At 46.4% G+C, this 18,875-nt stretch overlaps 1 protein-coding gene across 1 annotated transcript; it reads left to right on the top strand.

Annotated features, from left to right (window-relative positions):
- TMEM39A (transmembrane protein 39A) lies at positions 1-18,750 on the top strand. The gene is made up of 9 exons (XM_082277628.1): positions 1-290; positions 10,519-10,712; positions 12,239-12,461; positions 13,809-13,892; positions 15,262-15,404; positions 15,861-16,203; positions 17,013-17,200; positions 17,668-17,788; positions 18,324-18,750. The coding sequence occupies exons 2-9, from the start codon at positions 10,600-10,602 to the stop codon at positions 18,555-18,557; spliced, it is 1,449 nt and encodes a 482-aa protein (XP_082133754.1). The 5' UTR covers positions 1-290; positions 10,519-10,599; the 3' UTR covers positions 18,558-18,750.
- Positions 18,751-18,875: the final 125 nt, after the last annotated feature.

The following is an 18,875-nucleotide window of genomic DNA, read 5'->3' as shown; positions in this document are numbered from 1 at the left end:
GGCACTGTGCAGGGCCGCGCCGGGGCGCCGAGGCCGGACCCGCCCGCCTGCGTCCTCTTCCCCTCCTTTCCCTCCCGCTGCTCCTGCCCCGCCGCGGGGCAGCGGCGAGGTGGGTCTGCCCGGCGGGAGGAGGGACACTCCACGGGGCTCCCACCGCCGCCGCCGCAGCCTCGTTGCCCCCGGGCGGTCCGGGGGTTGCGGGGCCGGGGCTCGCCGCCGGACCGCTGCCGCCGGAGGGGACCCCGCTGCCGGCTGATGTCCGAGCCGCGCCTCCGCCCGCGCTTGGATGTGTGAGTACCGGCCCCGCCGCTCCCGCGGGCAGCGCCGCGCCGGGAAAGCCACGGCGGCTCAGGCGGGCGGCGGGCAGGGACCGCCTCAGCCGCCCTCCGGAGCTTCGTGTGTGTGTGTGTGGGAGTGAGTGGTGGGGACGCTTGTGCCGGGTTTGTTCCGTCCTTCTGGTAAGTTACGGCACTTGGTCCCGGGCTTCTTTCAGACATTTCGTCCTGTGTCCGGGTTAAAGCAGGAGGTCCACGCACGGTGCTGGGAGCCGGGTGCTCTGTGGTAGAAGGGTTGAGGATTAAACGCGGGGAAGTTGGACTGGGGTTACGGGAAGGTGTGCTGGAAGCTTTTAAAGCGCTGTCCCTACGTAACCAGTCCTGCAAGGGCACTGTCCCGTGGAAGATGAAGAGCTGAGGCAATCTTCTGTAAGGCCAGGCAAATCCAACCCGCCATAAGGTATCGTTTCCAGAATGGATGTGGGTGCACGTTTCTGTCGCTCTTCTTTTTTGTACCACAGAGAAAACAGTGTATCAATCGTGCTCCCTTATATAGGGTAGCAGTTGGGCCCATGATTTTTCCTATTACATGAGGGAACTCCTTCGCTACTCCAACATCATTTTAACATGTGAACGTACAGCAGAAACAGAGGCAGCTTTGTTTGCGATCTCTCATTGCTCTCATGCATGCTTTCCATTGTGAGTAAGGGGCCCCTCGTGTCCCTGTCGTCTGTTACAACTGTAAGTGAAGAAATGAGATGTCTGTGTTACAAAGGGGTGAGTTACGAAATTTTTGGAGACAAGGCATCCCTTCTGTAACCATCCCTTCTGTCTGTTAACTCACTGTGACCCGAAGAGATTTTCTGGGAGAGGGATGCAGCAGTAGAGGCATGGGACTGGAATGGCTCAGCTTCAGTTTCACAGGATGCTGAAGGCAGAGAACATCAGCCCTTTTTAACCCCCAGTCTGCTCCATGGCTCACCTCCAGGCACTCCTGCTGTTGGGCTGTTTCTGACACTCATTTCTCCTTCCAGCTGCACCTCTTGGAGTGCAGGCTCCTTCAGTCAAGGTGCTTGGATGATAGTCTGCTAGTAAAATCTGGACTCACTGGTGCTTAAGTGGTAGCCAGGCAATGCTGACCCCTCTGGGGTTGGGCTGAAACTTCACCTGCTCCTTGTTGTCCCTTACCTGACTGGAAGAAGTTCTTCAAGTATAGATGCACCTAACTCCTTGTTTCTGTTCTTGAGCATCTTTGCCTCAGGTTTTGCTGTACAAACCAGCACATCAGCTGGGAATGTTTTCCAGGTCTGATTTATTTGGAACAACAGAGAGGCTCAGGTGGTGTCACTGACACAGTGACCTGTGCTCAGCGTGTACTCCTGATCTCAAGACCACAGAACACCTGCGTGCCTCCTGTACAGCTCATTCCTGGCTGTCTCTTTCCAGACTTTGTGACTTGCAGGCATTTGAGACCTGACTTCCAGAAGCTCTGGGTGTCCACATTCTTACTGATAGAGGTGTCCATACTGCCTCAATCTGAGTATTCAAAATCTTTAATATTTTAGGAAATTCAGTCCTTTTTTTTCTTACTTTTATATTTAGTCTTTCTGATTGTAAAATGGGGATAAAACATTTTGCTTCCTACTTTGCAGAGCATGTTTCTATTCTGCTTGTAAGAAGATAAATTCTTATAAAAACTTCCTGCAATATACAGATTAGCATCTTGCTGAATTATTTGTCTTTCAGAGACACTAATGGCATTTACCACAGTAAATTCTGTGGTAGCTAAGGAAATAAAGCTATTCTCATCTTACGAGCCTGCCTGTAATAGCAATAATTGTGCTGATGCAACATTGCCAATATAGGTGGACTGTTATGTAGTACTCAAAAGCAGACAGGTCCAATAACTTTTTTAATCTGTGCATTCTTCAGACACTACTTTTTGTCCTAAAATTTTAGATTTAAAAATTAAAAATTAAATTAAATTATGCGTGTAGTATTTTATAGGGGAAGCCCCACACCTTTCTGCTGATTTTGAAACTGAGTAGCACTGAACACAAATCTTTCTCTGAAAAGGTATGTAATGCAGATTGACTCAAGCCTGGTTGTCATAAAACTTAACACTTTCTTTCTGGCTGTAGACACCACATCTGGACGTTTGAGAATACAGCCAAGAGCATATGTACTAGACATGTTTGTTAAGGTGGCCTCCAGTTTCCATGAGCATTCAGTTCAGAAACCAGTTGGGCCACTCAGTGCTCCTCAGCAGAGTTACAGTTCCTAAAGATGGATGTGGTGGAAAGCAACAAGATAGTAGTGATTCTGAGACCATTCTGCTCCTCAGTCTTAGTGCTTTCCCTCTGTCTCAGAATCACGAAATCCTGGAAGAAGTTTTTTTTCTGGCAGTAAAAATTGGAGCTTTAGTCCATTTATTTCTAACCCTACCAGAGTTGGGTAAGTGGCATAGCTGTTAGCTATGTGGATTTTTAAAATCAGAGGTAAATCTCTAGTAGCTGTGTGACTTGGGAAAATAGCTCATTAGCTTTCACAAACTTCCCTGGAAGATTTTGTGCCATTCTTTGGGGACTGTTGTCATTGATGAGTTATTTCCAACCTTTTCTTGACTTTTTTTGGGTATTGCAAGTGAAAATGAGACTTCTGATGAGAAGTGGGTATTATGCAACCTCATCAGGGAGACAGGGTGCAGTGGAATCCCTATGTACTGGGGGGTTTGGAATTGTTGGTTTAAAGCAAAATTATCAGTAGACATCTGCGGCTCAGAAATACATATAAGGGAGCGTGGATGCAGATTCAGAGAGCTGGATTAGTCTGAGTATAATTAATTATACAAGAGATTAATGTATCCTCATGCATTTTCCCAATCTGCTGGATTAATTGCTCTGTAAACAGTCGTATGAAGTTGAGTGCTGCCTACCAAAGTCATGGAGTTTGAATTGAAGACTTACTGTTTTGTGGGGAATTTTTATATCCCCTGAACCTGTTGTTTAAGTGGCAAATAGAGGAGAGTCCATGCATTTTCATACATGGTTTATATTTTAAAGCAGATTTATGATTTATGCAAATTACGATTTGTTTAGAATTCCCTGCAATATTGTTGCTTTTCCGCAGTGGCAGGGATGTGCAAAGTGTTGTCTCACTGATGCTTTCCGCTGTGAATCCCAGTGTGATGACTTTGTGCAAGGCTCAAGGAAGTGAAGTGGTTTTTCACTTGTATTCTACTTCATGCCTTCAAGCTCATTGCTACAGATGGCAGATGCCTGCCTTATTTTTAGCTATTTGAGGACAAAATAGAAAAATCCTAGTGACTCTCCACGATTTGTCATCATGGCTGATCTCCATTAAATTAAACATAGGGATTGGCAGAGGAACAAAACCAGCAGGAAAGCTGCTTCTGTTTGTTTTAAAAAAAGCTTGTCTAAAGCACTAAAATAATAATGTAAAAAATATTCACTACTACATACAGAGACCCTTGGGAGGAGAAATACTCTCTGAACAGTTTATCTTGTTTTGGATAAGGAAACTGAGGTCTGTATTGGTAAAACAAGTTCCCTGGAAGTCAGTTGAAGAGGAAAGATTAAAAAGCAAAAGACGTCCTGGCCTGTGCTCAGTCCATTAGACTGTGGGTTTGTGTTCAAAATTGGGAGGAGAATGCATATTTTGGTGGCTTGCTTGATGGAAAATTTTAAGATGGGCTCTTAAAGCATGAGCATCTTCTATTTTTTTTTCTTCTTTTTCTTCCTCAGTAGTGATCTGTTTTGTGTGCATTTGGTTTGATATCTTAGAAAAATATAATTTCAGTGGCCATACTTAAAATGCCCCGCCTTTCCCACTTACTGCACATAGCATGGTATAAGGGAGAGTGATCTGTAGCTGAGTTTTAGCAGAGCTGTGGCTGTGCGTAATGTTTACTGAAGAGCTTTGGTGCAAGATGTACTTAGGAGTGAGGGCGCATTGACAAATTGTATTAACAGCCAGCTTTGATAGCTTTGCCTGTGTTGTGTCTGCTGAAGCACTGCCCTTGTGAGCTAGCATTACTTCCCAACTAGTCCCCTTCTAAACAGAACTTCAGTTTTTATCAGTAATGTGGGGTTGGAGTTTAGAACTTTAGTGTTGTTAAATACTCGGAGAACTGTCTGTCTGGCTCAGTAGTTCCTTCCAGCTCTTTAGTTTGGGCCTCTCACTCTGGATGAGGCTGGGCTTGCTGTCCCTTTCCCCACACAATTCAGAAGCATGGGAACTGTAGGACCAAAATAGACTGTGACCCAACTGGTCAGGCCTGCATTTCCCTCTGCTGCTGGAAAAGCTCAACTTTGCAATTCTGTCTTGTTCTCACATGAGAATGAGCCAATGCTTTCTTTATTTCCAGATCCAGTATTTGGCTGTGAGCGTTGCTGTATACATCAGAAGAAGCCAAAGAAAATGTTAATGTCTTGCTAGCTGTGTAATACTTGTTGGCTTGGTGAGGAGTGTTATTGGCCACTTGGAGCTGCTGAGCATTGAGGGTCTTGTGTTGTGGCTTTGTTTCGTTTTTTTTTCCCCTTTCTTTTGGAGTATAAATTCGCTTGTCTTCATTCATAAAATTATTGCAGTCATTCATTAAAGTCTTCCTAAGATGTTTGCCTTGACCTCCTGCAGCAGTTAGTTGCACAAGGTAATTATAAGGTAATATAACGTAATACTATTTTATTACACCAGGAGTTATGGCTTTGTTCCTGTACTTGCCAGAGGTTTGTTTAGAGCACTTAGTGTGTGTCTCAACTTTCCTCCAATTCACAAAAATTTGAACTTGCCTGTGTTCTGAAGAGGACACTATTGCCTGCATACCTCTGGAAATTTCTTCTTTGTACCCCCTAAAGTAAGGTCTTTGAGGGGATTTTTAGGGAATGTGTAGGATTTACCTGTTTTTTAAAAAAGGCTTTTTCAGTATCTTGAATAATTTTGTTTGTCTAGAGTATTCAGAACTTAAATCTATGTCCTATCCTTAAGCATGTCCGCAAAATGAGCTGACTGAGCTTACTGCACTTTAACTTTGAGAGGCTTTTCCTGAAAAACCTTTCTTTCCTGTTCCCATTTTTGTACTGTGGGTATTTGAAGTACTGTGGCAGCTACAAATGGCAGGCACTGCCTTCGCCTTGTTTTTAGCTAAAACTCTTATTTTTCCCACTTACTTTTCTGCTTAGATCTAGTCTTTCTTGCTGAAAACACTTGAACTAAGTTATGCTGTATATATGCCATTCGTTAATTCTTGCCTTCATCTTGCTACTTTGACCCTTTGGTTTTGGCATCTGTGTAGAGGACTGATAGATGGAGCCTCTTCAGCCAGAGTTGTGCTGTATCAGAAAAGCCTATGCTGACCTGGAGATGGTTTTAGAACAGAGGACGTTCTTGGTTCTTAGTCACTCAGCAAAAATTGGTCTTACTGGTGCACCACCTAACATTGGTGATTCCTCACCCAGCTGTCCCATTTGATGGAGTCTGGGCTGCACTTCAGGGGGTGTTTCTGTCTCTCTCTGTGCCAAATCACCCTCTTAATCCATCGCTCTGTTTGACATGAGGACTTGGAAAATGTGCTGACTTGGAGACCTCCCTCCTAACCGGTTTTGCCTCCCAGCTCTGGGCCAGGTGGCGGGTGTGTGCCTTTGGATCCAGTCAGAGTTGAAAGGTTGTGTTGACTTAGCACTGGGGCAGCTCTGTGCAAGCCAAATATTTAGCTTTCCATCTGATAACCTGTTGGTTGTTTCCTCCCTCTCAGCGACCAACTGCTTATTTTATTCCCAGACCAAGATGGGGCTTTCACAGAAGTTTTGCATCTTTTTGGCTTTTGGTGTGGCAGATGTGAAGGTGCTGACACGGTGGCCTTGTGACCAAAGCTTGGGTGCAGCCATCGCTGTTCCTCTGTTCTCTGGTGATTTTTTTTTTCTTTTTGGTGTTTTTTTGGATGATGACTAGCTTTGTGTTTTTCCAGCTGTCAAAATGGGGTTTTGCTTTGGTTGTTTTTTAATTTAAATAAATAAATAAAAGATTCACACTAAAAGGAAGTAAAAATAACCTAGAGTAACTAGGACTCTCAAAGTTCAAAGTTCAAAAGAAAACTTGTCTGATAATTTGCAAAGATTTTATTAGAGTTGCTGGACAACTGCAAGTTTAGGGTTAGGCTGACCAGCTGCAGTGAGTTGAATTGAGGATGTTAGCAACCAAGAGAGCATTTTCAGTTTCAGAAATGAGTCGTGCTTTGTGTCAGTGCTCTGCAGCCCTGTCGTGGGGGTGGCTGCCTGCGCTTCCCTGCGAGGGAGCACTGCACACGTGGCAGGTGTGTTTCCATAACGCACGGACACCCTAAATGCAAAGCCTTGCTGGGAGTGTCTGGGTTGCTGAAGAAGCAGGCAGAGTCCCTCACCACAGAGGCCACGTGTTGCTTCACCCCCAGCTGTCACATGCTTCCTCAGCAGGAAGAGGGCTGCTTTAATCGAGATGGGGAGTTGCAGTGGGAGACCTGTGGTCTTCTGGAACCACATTGCTGCAAGTGAGGATGGTCACATTTCCCTTTCTGCTCTTGCAAGGAACGGGTTGTAAGACTTGTGGAGCCAAGGAGAGCCACTTGAATTTTTCCAGCCTCTGAGAGTTCTCCTGCCTCAGTGCAGCAAACTTCCTGGGAGGACTGAAGAGGCTTGGAGTTTTCTCCAATTACAAAACATTAACACCATCGAAATAACTGACTGTGCTTTGTAGCATTTCCAGCAAAGAGATGGGGAACCAGGCACACTTTCCATTCTGATGAGTCACTGACTCTCTCCTGATCTGCCCTATAAGAGCTGTTTGGGCAGCTGCTGATGTAGGATTCTGAGTGATGGTCCTTGGGGAGCAGGACAGGGCTGCGCACTGCTTCACCTCTGAACTGGTGAATAATTCATCTGCCTAGCTTGTTATCAGTAAAGTCTTGCACACAGCTGTGGTTCTTGCCTGCCTTGATCCCGCCTCATCAGGATAGCTGGGGAGCTGATGGGCAGGAGGGATATTGTTGCACAGAAAAAAAACCTAACAAGTGCTTTCTGTCGTCCTAAAAACAGGAACTGGAAATCAAAACGTCTGATGCCTTCTGTTTCTGGATTTTCTTCTAACTGTGTCACAAATGAAGGTTTTGTCTCTGTCCTGAAGCGTGGTCTGTCCTAGGATCCAAGAGCTGTCCATATCCACATCCATTCCCTGTGCCTGGGCAGGACCACTGCTGTTCTGTAGCTGGGCTCCAGATCCTGCCTGTGTGTTTTTATGATGCCCACACCTGCCTCAGAGAGGAGATCTTGGAGGCTAGGTAGTATCCGTTCTGAGGATTTGAGTATGAAGGGACTACAAGGATGTGACTCGTGTTTGAGGGAAATTGTAGGTGAACTGGAAAGAACAGTGTGGAGTCACATTAATGGACTAAAGAGTCTTGTCAGGAAAAGCTTTTATCTTTCATTAGTCACTTTTTCTGCATGACTCTATAAAATAAGATCATTGATGGGGTGGGGAATGCAAACAGAGAAGGGCGCAGGGTGGACTCTTCATTAATACTTTATATGACTTGGCATATTATCTGTTGGAGTAAGGGGTTATGGACACCTTTTTTTCTTATTCACATATTTTTCAAAGTAGAATCATGCCTTTGTTTATTAATTGGAAGCTATAAAAAGGCTTTTCCCCATGTCTTTCTCCTCAAAAAGGAGGCCTGTTGGTTGGTTCAAGGCCAAAAAAGCAGACTTAGAGTCAATCTGATCTGTAATCTCACTTCTTTGTTTAGCTTTATCTGTGGAGCTTCAGTTTTGTGTGGCTAGTTTTACAAAATAAAAGCAAACAAAAAAGGAATGGTTCTTAGGCAGATTTTGCTCCAACAAACACCTACCTAATTTGATCTAACTCCAGTAAAGTAAAGTTATTTAAAGCTTGGCTTGGGGAACTGCCCAGTCTATATGTTCATGAATCACTGTGAAAGGGCTTATTCAAGTGCATTTAAAATATGTGCACTGATGTTAAGGATGGCTTCTTTCCATGCGCAGTTGTTTTTACTGGTAGAAACCTGCATTTTACTGGTTTGCAAAGCCAGGGGCTGGAATTGCCATTACTTCGTGTCCAAGTGTCTGTATTGGCGAGCGTGTGAGGCATACTAATGGGGTGATACTAATGAGACCTGTTAAATTATTTACATGAATTATTGAATGTGGTATAAAATACCTTCCACTGTTAATAGCACTAATTAGACCACCAACATATTGCATCCATTATCATAAATATCCTGTAGGTCGAATCAGACCAATTGTTTCAGCTACCACAGGCCATGTGGTAGCTAAATTTGGCTTAAAATGGCTTTCAAGTCTGTTCTTTTTTAGAGGTTTTTCTCTTTTTTTCCTTCACTTCAGCTGCTTATCAAAAGTGTCTGAATGCCCTGAGTGCATTCTGCATTGTTTATTGCTGCCCCTGCTCATCTTGCACATGCAGGAGAATTTTCTTGTTTATATTTAATTCCTGAAATACAAATATTCCCAAATAGAACTCTAGAACAACCTAGGGAAAATTGTCTGAAAGCTTTAAGTCTTGATTAGAAAGGTAAGGAAAGCTTCAATCTCTGTTGTGTTGTTATTGGAGATATGAGAGTTTTAAAGTCTGCCAAAACACATTATTTACCTCAAAACCTAAATTCTCCAATGTTTGCTCGCCTTTCGTGCATTTTCACATCTCGTTTTTCATTTTTTTTCTCTCTCTCTCTTCAGGATCTCTGTTTTTTGGTGTGGTTTTCTTTGGGCTTGGTTTGGTTTTTCCAAGTGACTTTCATGTGGGTATGTGGAAAGCATTCATCTTTTGAAACATTGATTTTTGTTGAAAGTTTGAGAATTGGTATCCTGGTTTCAACCATGACAATTGTTTATTGGAGTAGAGATGAAGGATGGGAAATTTTAATACAAAGGGCAATTCTTTGAGGGAGTTTTTTAGAGAAGTACTCCTGCACACTGTGTTTATGGTGACAGTACTGTGACTCACTGAGAAAACTTCTGGCATTTCTGCCAGCTGTGATTTCTCAGGATTTTAAAGGAGGTGATGACTGAATTATAAATAGACTTTAGGTTCCATCTGTATATTTCAAAGCTACATCTAGAGTTTCCCAGAAGGTGGGTGTGCTTTTTTGGCCCCTGGGCTGGTTCTGGCTATGATATTTTTCCAAAAGGGCAGCTGATTTAGACTCCAGGCACACAGACACACCAAAGTCCTTGTACTGAGATGCTCACTCAGTGTCTTTTCCTGTACAGCACACATGCACTCCAGTTCAGTCCTTCACTGCCTTATGTCTGCTGTGTGTTTCCATTGGAAACTTTCCTGACTGCCAAAATCCTTGCAGTGTCGTGTGGGAGACCAGTGAAATAGAAGGAAAATTGTATGGGAAGTGATAAAGTCTGTGCCAGAAACTCCACCATTGTTTCTGCTATTCAGAGTTGCCCAGCCTCTCTCATACTAGTTCAGTTTAAGGAATTGATAGATTTAAATGTGTCATTAAAAATAAATAGATTAAATAAATATGTACAAGCTTACTTCTGAATTTTTTTTCTTTTGAGGGCTGGGTTATGTGATTGCCTATATGAGCATTTGAAGTACATGCATACATGTATGTCCTGCTGCACTTCTCTGCTAACTAAACCCAGTTTTAAACAGATGTATTACCTTGGTGTCAGTTGGGCATTCTTAGCACAGAAGGAGCTGAACCATGCAGTTCCCTTCGTGGACACCTGTCTGTCAGTTCAGAGCTCTGCCAGAGGGTGTCCAGATTACCTACCAGCATCAAGAGCCGGGCAAGTAATGTGCTGGGTGGCTAAAAAGACCTGTGGAGCTCTAGTAGCTCCACCACAACATGGAGAGGGCTCTTCCCAGGCTTGCTTTTGAAATAAAGCACGTTTGTGTTGTCTCCAGCTCTGGAGATGCTCAGTGGTGCTTTCCAGCCAGCAGTAAGTGCTATCAGTCACTGATGGCTGTTATAAGCAGCCCCTTTTTAGAGACGCAGTGTCAGTGGTGTTCATCCTGAGTGTGCAAGCAGACCTGCTGCCATTGAAGTGGCACAGTGTTTTAGAGTGGTGATGACTGTCCCACAGGGCTCTGAGTGTATGAGAGTGACTTCCCTCTGCATGAATTTGCTTGGCTGGAGTGTGAACTGGGTGACCACAGTTTAAAGCTTAAGTGGTGTTTCTGCCTTCCTTTGCAGACTTGGGAAGGCTTTTGGATCGTTGTCTGGGTGTTGGGGCACAGCCTGCTGGAGGCACTGGCAGTGGACTGGTTCCTGGTCATGCCCGGTGGAAGGAGGGGACCCAGCCGGCAGCAGCTAAGCCGTTCAGCTTTGCCTTCTCTCCAGACTCTGGTCGGCGGGAGCTGTGGAAACGGTACTGGTTTGAGGAACAGGTGAGGACAAAGGGAGGGTTGTTGAGGCACCTGTGCCTGGGACAGCGCTGAAAGCAAGGAGCCTTGATCCACCCTGAACCCTGGTGGGAGTGTGGCTTGGTGGTGAAAGTGAGGGATTGGGAAATGGGAACCTTGAGCCTTCCGCTGTGGCATTAGGAGATGGCTCACCCAAGAGGGAACAAGTCCTGTGTGACAAACCTCTTCTCTTCTCAGCTCTGCTGTGGTACATGCTTCTCTCTGCAGCCACTCTTTTGACTTATGCATTAAAACCAGCCCCATGGAGGGGACTGTGGAAGTGGCCTCAGCCCCCCTTCACCACTCACTGTGGTCACGACAGCCAGGGGTGGAAATCACACAGTGCTCCATTTGTCTTTCCTGCAGCAGTTCCCAGAGCAGTGAGTCCTAGCAAATGATGAGGGCTCACTTGCCCTCACTGCCCTGGGGAATTAGTGTGACACGTCAGAGCACAGCTGTGACTCCTCCTCCTGCATAATAGGCAGGGCAGGAGGATGCCCATATTCTGTTTTAGACCTGCTGGTTGCAGATGAAACTAATTCTCATAGTTGGAAAGATGACCTCCATTTTCTGGGGAAGTTGGGGGCTGAAACAGGAACACACAGTGACATTGAGATCACCACATTTGGTATGAAAACTGAAAGGGCCCAGCATTACTTCCTTCCATAGAAAAGTTGGCAGACTAGAGAAGTTATTTGGTGCATGCTGGGGCCCTAGAATAGGTTCATTCTTGCAGAGTAGAGCAATCCAAGCCATTTTGCTTTGGCCTTTACAGACTTCTCTGGGGCAGAGAGACAGATAACACAGTTTGACATTCTTGAGGAGCAAGTGACTGTTGAGACTGTGGAGTCAGGGCCCCAGGGTCCTGGGAGAGCGTTGCTTATCTGGTTTCAGTCAGACACAGCATAGTTATGTCTGAACTTCCTCCATCAGTTCAGTATGCCAGAGCTTTTAGTTGGAGGTCCTAGCCTCCTCTGAAAAGCTAGGAAAGAAGGAAGTGTGAGAACACTTGAGAGGTTCGCCTCTAGGAAGTGGCTGAACTACTCCATTCCATTTTTAGTTACTCTTCTTTTAAAAAGAAAACAGAACAGAACATGAACAGAAAGACAATGGGCACTTCGCCATGCTAGAGAAGGAGGCTGGGTGCTACTGTAGTGGTGATGGGTGGAAGGAGCCAATATTATGTGTTTGGTGTAGCACAGAGTCCTTAATGATTTTTGCTCTGTACCTCTCCTCCTCCGTGTGCAAGTTTACTGAAATACTGCTGGGCATGTCACAGCAGTTCTGACAGATCAAGCTGTTGCTCAGAGGAAATTCTGGATAAGGGTTTTGTTTGAGCTAAGATGATGCTCACCACCAGCCTCATGTCAGAAATATGAATGCAAGACTGCTGTCACCTCTGCCCTAGCAATGCCCAGTCTCAAATTTACAACCTCAGGCACTCTCTGTCCTGGAAAATGTCAGAGCTGTTGTAGAATGTTCAGCAAGTAAGTGATATCTATCTACTTCAGGAATGGTAGTGCCATCAGCCTCTCAGCGCCTCCGATCACAGCGCTGATTACTCCGGAGCCTGTGCGTCACTGCCGGATCCCTGAACTGCCATTGGATGGGAGCCTTCTCTTTGAATTCCTGTTCTTCATCTACCTTCTGGTAGCCCTCTTCATTCAGTACATCAACATCTACAAGACTGTCTGGTGGTACCCATACAACCACCCTGCTTCCTGCACCTCACTGGTGAGTTCCCCAGCAAGTGCCATCACTTAGGCTTTTTCATGACACAGCTTCTTTTCATGCTTTTTCAGTCCAGGAATCACCAAGCATTTGACATTAAGGGAGTGAATGAGAGTTCACCTGCACCCCCATCAGGCAGGGCCATGTCATCCCCCATTTTACAGGGGAGAAAATACATGGCAGGTGAGAGAGGGAATCAGCAGGACTCCTTCAGGGGAAATTTGCAGATATTTGCATGGCCTAGCTAGCCCCTAGGTTTTGACACAGAGTTGAGACTCCAGGAGCTGTCTGTGAGTGCCCCTTCCCAGTCAAAACAACAGACCCTGAGAGAAGGAAGATGTGCAGATTTTCGTTAGGATCCCACAGCAGAGCAGCAACAGAGTTGGGCAGGGGGTAAGATCCTCAGCTCACGTAAAGCTCTCACCCTCCTCGGTTTCAGTGTTCTTGCTGTCCCAATAAGCTGCCTGTAAGCCAGCAAGCCTCACATGAGCAAAGCCAGCCTGCACAGCTGGAACTGTGTCCTTACGGCTACTTGGAAGCACGAGGTGGTCCCTCAGTTACCTGTACCGACAGGTGGTGCTGGTGTTCCAGTCACCAGCCTCCTGCTCAGCTCTGCTGTGCTGGACACAGCTGGCTTAGAAGTAAAATCATTCTGTTTGAGGCTTCCTACCCGGCAGGATTTAACGGTCATTTGTTAATTCCCATCACAACTCAAGCATTCTTTTTTACCCAAAATGTCCTTGAAGTACTGAACAGCAGTATTTGAAGTCTGCTAACTCTCCTGGCCAGACTATATTTGATAACTGAAAAAGTGTAAGAACTGTATCTAACTTGATGCAGCCAGAGAACTTCATGGCCAGTGAAGATGAGGTTTCTCAGATCAGCTTGGTTTCATCAGGAAGCACTGGTTGCTACAGACCATTTTTGAGACCAAAAGGGAAAGTGAGCTGGTGTGCTCACTCTGGGCTCTATTTGGCTGCCCTTCCTCTGGTTGCTCAGGGGCTTTTCTGTGGAAAACCTGCAACCTGCTCTCCATAGTAGGATTCTGGTTCTAGATGTCCCTTTGACCCCAAAAATACCTGCCTGAATGGTGGGTTTATTTTGTTTTCTGTGGAAACCTCTCCATGGGAAGGAATCTCCCTATGGAGGAGATCTTGCTTCTGGAGACATAGCTGTGTTACTAATGTAATCCCTTTTCCCTCATCCCTAATAGAGAGATTTGGGGAATGTTTACATGAGGTCCTAACAGTCCTAATGTACTCTCCAGCAGCCAGCTTTCTAGTCTCACCACATCTGGGTGGTTTCAGAGTCCCTTTTCCTGGTGAAGACCTTTTTTCTTTCCTCCTTCAGAATTTTCACCTCATTGACTACCACCTGGCGGCGTTCATCACAGTGATGCTGGCACGGAGGCTGGTGTGGGCCCTTATCTCTGAGGTAACATTCCCACTGTTCCCTCTCCCGCCTGTAGAACTGCTGCAGATGGTCATCCATGGCCTAAGAAAATTCTGCAGGTTGGAGGGTTTCTGCCCTCAGAAAAGTCTGGGTGTGAAGGACTAAGTTTCTGGGGATGCCCTTCTGCCTTGGAGTTTTCTCCTTGAGACCAGTCATGTCCTGCAGTATTGGGTAGCTCTGTTGCCTCTACATCTTAAGAGGAGATGAAATGGTCCCACTTGCTTATTTACTCTGCAGGTACAGCACTGTACCCCACTATCTCATGGGTACCAGAAAGCAAATAGGGAGGTTGGCCAAGAATGAACAGGGGATCAGGGGGAAAGGTCAGGAGGAGGATGTCTGACTAGACCAAAGTGAATCAGGAATACTGGTCGAACTGCTTTTCCAGTCCTGGTTACTCAGCAACTCAGACTCTGGTCATACTACCACAGATTTTGAGACCTTCCTTCTCTGTGTTTGTGGGAGCAGAACCAGGCCAAATAGGTCTCTGTAAAAGGTCATTTTCAGGAAGATAGAAGTTTTGTCCACTGAAATGGTTAATACAACTCTAGGCTAAGCAACTAAGCAGTGTTTAAAACTAAGTAAATAAAATAAAGGAACAGTTATGTCCTGTTGAATAGATGAATGGAGATGGTGGGAACTCTGAAGTTCTCTTTTCATCCGATTCCTTCCATTTTCATTTGTGTTCACAGCCTCTGTAAAATTTCCCATAGACTGAAATTCCTGCATTGAAATCTTCCATGCAAGTTCTTGTGTATCCCATGTGTTGGCTCTAACCCTTAACAATCTTTTCATAGTTCAGTTTCCTTCTCTCCTCTGGAGATTGGATCAGGCTTTCTTGCTGTGGTGCCTCCTCACTAGACTGCAGCCTGCACATCCAAAAGAGATAAATTATGGAAATCTGTGTTGGGGATTGCCAAGGTGTACAGCTTCTCTTCCCTCAGCTGAGAACTGTGACCTTTCAGAATGCTGAGACCTGATCCTTCTAAAGAAAAGAGAGAGGAAATGGGTTTCAGGCAATCCTGGGCTATCATCAGAGCAATAAGGGACTTTAGCAAAAATATTTTTCTACTTTGCATCCCTGAATTTTTCCTCAAACGCCCTATTTCAGTCATGCCTCACAACTCGTGATTATTTGAGTCTTTTGGATCCTGTCAATTACTAATAAAACCAAAGGCATGTACCTTTGTAAGAGAATCAATTTCCTGCTTCTGAGAGGAAGAGGGCAGCTACCCCTCTTCTAGTACCTCCTGGCACCCCTCTTGCTGCTCCTCCTCCACAGGCATCCCTTGTGCTCATCTTCTAGCACTAGTTGTTACAGGACTGCTGAGTGTTTCCTCTCCATTTGCAGGCCTCTCAGGTGGGTGCAACATCGGCGATTCACTACATGGTGCGCCTGGTGCTGCTCACCCTCTGTGGATGGGTGCTCTGCTGGACTCTGGTCAACCTCTTCCGCAGCCATTCTGTTCTCAACCTTCTCTTCCTGGGCTACCCGTGAGTGACACCACCTTGTACCTTCTGGGCAGGGGGAGCACAGTTGCTTGGGGGTGCCATGAGCCACCCAAGCCACTGTGGGAAGCAGAGCTGTTGGCTGTAATATCTCCTCAATTTAGGATTAAAAAGGAAGCAGGAGTGGCTGGGGGAGGTAGCACTGAGCTGATGAAGTGAATTGCCTCAGTTGCTGTTTGTGTGAGGGGTCTTTACTGCCACTTGAAGACTGAGCCATTGGGATTGTTGGTTCTACAAATGGGGTTTAAATAAGCTTCTCTGCACAGGTGTTGAAGCTGCAGCCCCCGGCCTTTTAGTGGGGAGAAGAGTTGGCTGTTAGCTTCTGGAGTGAGGGTTCCTATGTGCTGTCACCCTTGTCAGGGCCAGTATCTGTTGAGGAGGTGCCCCCTGCTCCCTGTTGGGATGGCTATTTCAGCCATTGTTTTCTTTCTTCCATGGCAGGTTTGGTGTCTACGTCCCTCTGTGCTGCTTCCACCAGGACAGCAGAGCACAGCCTCTACCTGCAGACTGTGGTTACTTGGTACAGGACCAGGTGGCGGATGATGGGGCTTCAGCTGTCAGCAGCCTGGTCAAAGACTTCTTCTCGCTTCTGTGGGAATCCCTGAGAGAACAGTTCAATAATCCTACATCTATCCCCACCCACAGCTGCCCCCTTTCCCCAGATCTCATCCGCAATGAGGTGGAGTGTCTAAAAGCAGACTTCAACCGCAGGATCAAGGAAGTTCTCTTCAACTCTCTCTTCAGTGCCTACTACGTGGCATTCCTGCCACTGTGCTTTGTGAAGGTAGCTGTTGTCTGGCTCTCTCTGTGCCCCTGCCCGCCGTCTCCTTCTGACTGTTGTGTGAACTGCTGCCAGGCCAGATTCCTGGTTAATTCCCCTTTTCTCTGTCTCCCCTTTGGCAGCCCGGATAGCGGAGCATGGCTGCATCCGGAGTGCACTAGTACTGCTCCTGGTTGGCAGATAGGTATTTCCATAAATGTGATGCACCTCTAGTCCCATCACCCCACTTACTAACTCCCCTTCTCCCACCCCCCGTCCTAGGCAGATGGATAGCTGTGTTCTTCCTAGAAAAGAGAACCTGTTGTTACCCGTCTCAAATCCAACATTGTGGCTTTTGAATGCTTGGATCAGAGGCTTTGGTGGCCAGTCTGATAGAGCCAACTAGGATGCTTGGCAAACTAAATCCAGGAACCTCTTGTCAGTGTGGGGGTTGTATTTTTTCATCTGTCATTTATCTAACTTGAACAAGCTCCAGTTGGTGCAGAGAAATGGGCAGGGCTCCACAATCCATGTAGCAGTCTTGGTGTAATTGGTGCTCCTGGGGCAGTTCTGTGGCAAGCACACTGCCTTGTTACCTGCTGCTGGAGGAGGAGATGCACCAGCTGCAGTATCATCCCCTGCCCTTTCTCCTTCAGCTCAAGGAGGGAGTCTTGAGTGTCTCCTAAGCTGTAACCCTCCGAAATCACCGGTCCAAAAGCGCATGCCTGTAATGTGTGGTGTGGGTCTGCTGGATGCACATGCAGTATGTCCCTCGTCATTCCTCCTCCTGTTTCGTGACAGTGGTGCCAAGTTCTTGTCTGGTCTCTTCACAGAGCACCCAGTACTACGACATGCGCTGGTCCTGCGAGCACCTCATCATGGTGTGGATCAATGCCTTTGTCATGCTCACCACACAGCTGCTGCCTCCCAAGTACTGTGACCTGCTCCACAGGTCTGCCGCCCACCTCGGCAAGTGGCAGAAACTAGAACATGGCTCCTACAGCAATGCTCCACAGCACATGTGAGTGTGGGGATGGGCAGGGCTTGGTGTGCCTAGCAAGGGGCTGAGATGTTCTAGTAGATACAAGCAAATACCAGCGGTGCTTATCTACTCAGGATGCGTCTCCACTTCCCAGGCAACTCTGCTGGCCTTGTTCATTGAAAACAGAAATGTCTGCTCTAGAGACCTGTCTGAGCTCCTCCAGTCACTGCTGGTTCCTTCCCAGAAAGAAATGCTGAGATTCTTGGCCACTGGAGAGTATCTGGAGCAGAGGCAGGGGGTGGCCCCCTCCACTGCAGTGGACGGGGTTCTTGCACTGGGAGCCATTTGTTCATATTACTCGGAGTCCATTGAATGGTCGGTGCTTTTCCAGTGGGAGCTAGGGAGCAGAGGCTTTGGTGTTTTTCAAGATGCAGCCCATTCCCATGAACCCTTGTTCAGGGGGTTGGGAGCACAGATGGTAACGCTCTGGCATTGTTTCCCCACAGCTGGTCAGAAAACACAATATGGCCACAGGGAGTTCTGGTGCGACGCAGCCGGTGCCTGTATAAAGCAGTTGGGCCTTACAACGTAGCAGTGCCTTCAGACGTGTCCCATGCCCGCTTTTATGCAAGTATCTCTTCTCTTGCTTGGTGCTTTACGACTGTGGGAGGGGACAGAGGCTCAAACCCAGCTGCAGCAGAGTAGACCCTGCAGGACAGAGTTCAGTGCTACATAAGAGGCTGTTGCTGCTGAGCAAAATACATGTTGGCAGCAGTGGGGCTTTCCCATTCAGTATTAGTGACCTCTGGGCAAGATGGGAACCAAAGCTGCCTTGTCAGTGCTTTCTCACTGAGGTGACACAGCTCTCCCAGCAGGCAGTGGCATTCTCCTAAGAGGGTTCTAGTTAACATCTTTCAGGGAAATGGGAGAGTGGGTCAGTGGGCCAATAGGTTTATTTCACCCACTGCCCCTTCTCAAGCAAAATGCCACTTCTACATGCCTTCTTTCTTACTGTTTCCCCTAAGTAGCAGCTAGTGGTGGTGGAGCACAAGCATTGCTTCTGCCCTGCAGTGGTCCCTGACAGCATTATGTCCGTATTCCTCCTCACTTCAAGCTGGTACCAAATGACACAAATCTCTCGTTCTTAACTGTTTCCCTGCAGTTCCTTTTTCACCGTCCATTACGGCTGCTCAACCTGCTGATTCTTATCGAAGGCAGTGTGGTCTGCTACCAGCTCTACTCCCTGCTGCGCTCAGAGAAGTGGAACCACACCCTCTCCATGGCCCTCATCCTTTTCTGCAACTATTATGTCTTATTTAAGCTCCTCCGGGACCGGATAGTATTAGGCAGGGCATACTCCTACCCACTTAACAACTACGGACTCAAGGCACACTAGGCCGGCCAGACGTGTACCCCTTCTCCTCCTCTTCCCCCAGGGCAGGGAGGGAACCTCAGAAAAAAAATATTTTCGTACAGTTCTATTTTTTTCTTGCGACGTTTATAAATATTTAAAATATTTTATATTTTGTATACTATTGTTTTTGTGGGGCGGGAAGGGGACCAGTGGCAATTAAATGTCGCTTTATAAACAAGGTGTTATTTTATATATATATATATATTAAAAAAACCCCATCCATGTGTATATACCATATATCTATACCCATACATATATCTATGTGAAGCAACAGGATTGTGTGTGTGGTCACTGTGTCTG

Source organism: Coloeus monedula, assembly GCF_965178545.1.
Source record: "Coloeus monedula genome assembly, chromosome: 3".
Classification (NCBI taxonomy): Eukaryota; Metazoa; Chordata; class Aves; order Passeriformes; family Corvidae; genus Coloeus; species Coloeus monedula.
The sequence above is the reverse complement of the archived record's forward strand: the minus strand, read 5'-3'. Positions and strand labels throughout refer to the sequence as shown.

Excerpts from the sequence above, each read along its gene's own strand:
- TMEM39A (XM_082277628.1), top strand. The coding sequence starts at position 10,600 with ATGCCCGGTGGAAGGAGGGGACCCAGCCGGCAGCAGCTAAGCCGTTCA. Across the intron at positions 12,462-13,808 it reads CTGCTTCCTGCACCTCACTG|AATTTTCACCTCATTGACTA; the intron begins GTGAGTTCCCCA and ends TTCCTCCTTCAG. Across the intron at positions 17,789-18,323 it reads TGTCCCATGCCCGCTTTTAT|TTCCTTTTTCACCGTCCATT; the intron begins GCAAGTATCTCT and ends GTTTCCCTGCAG.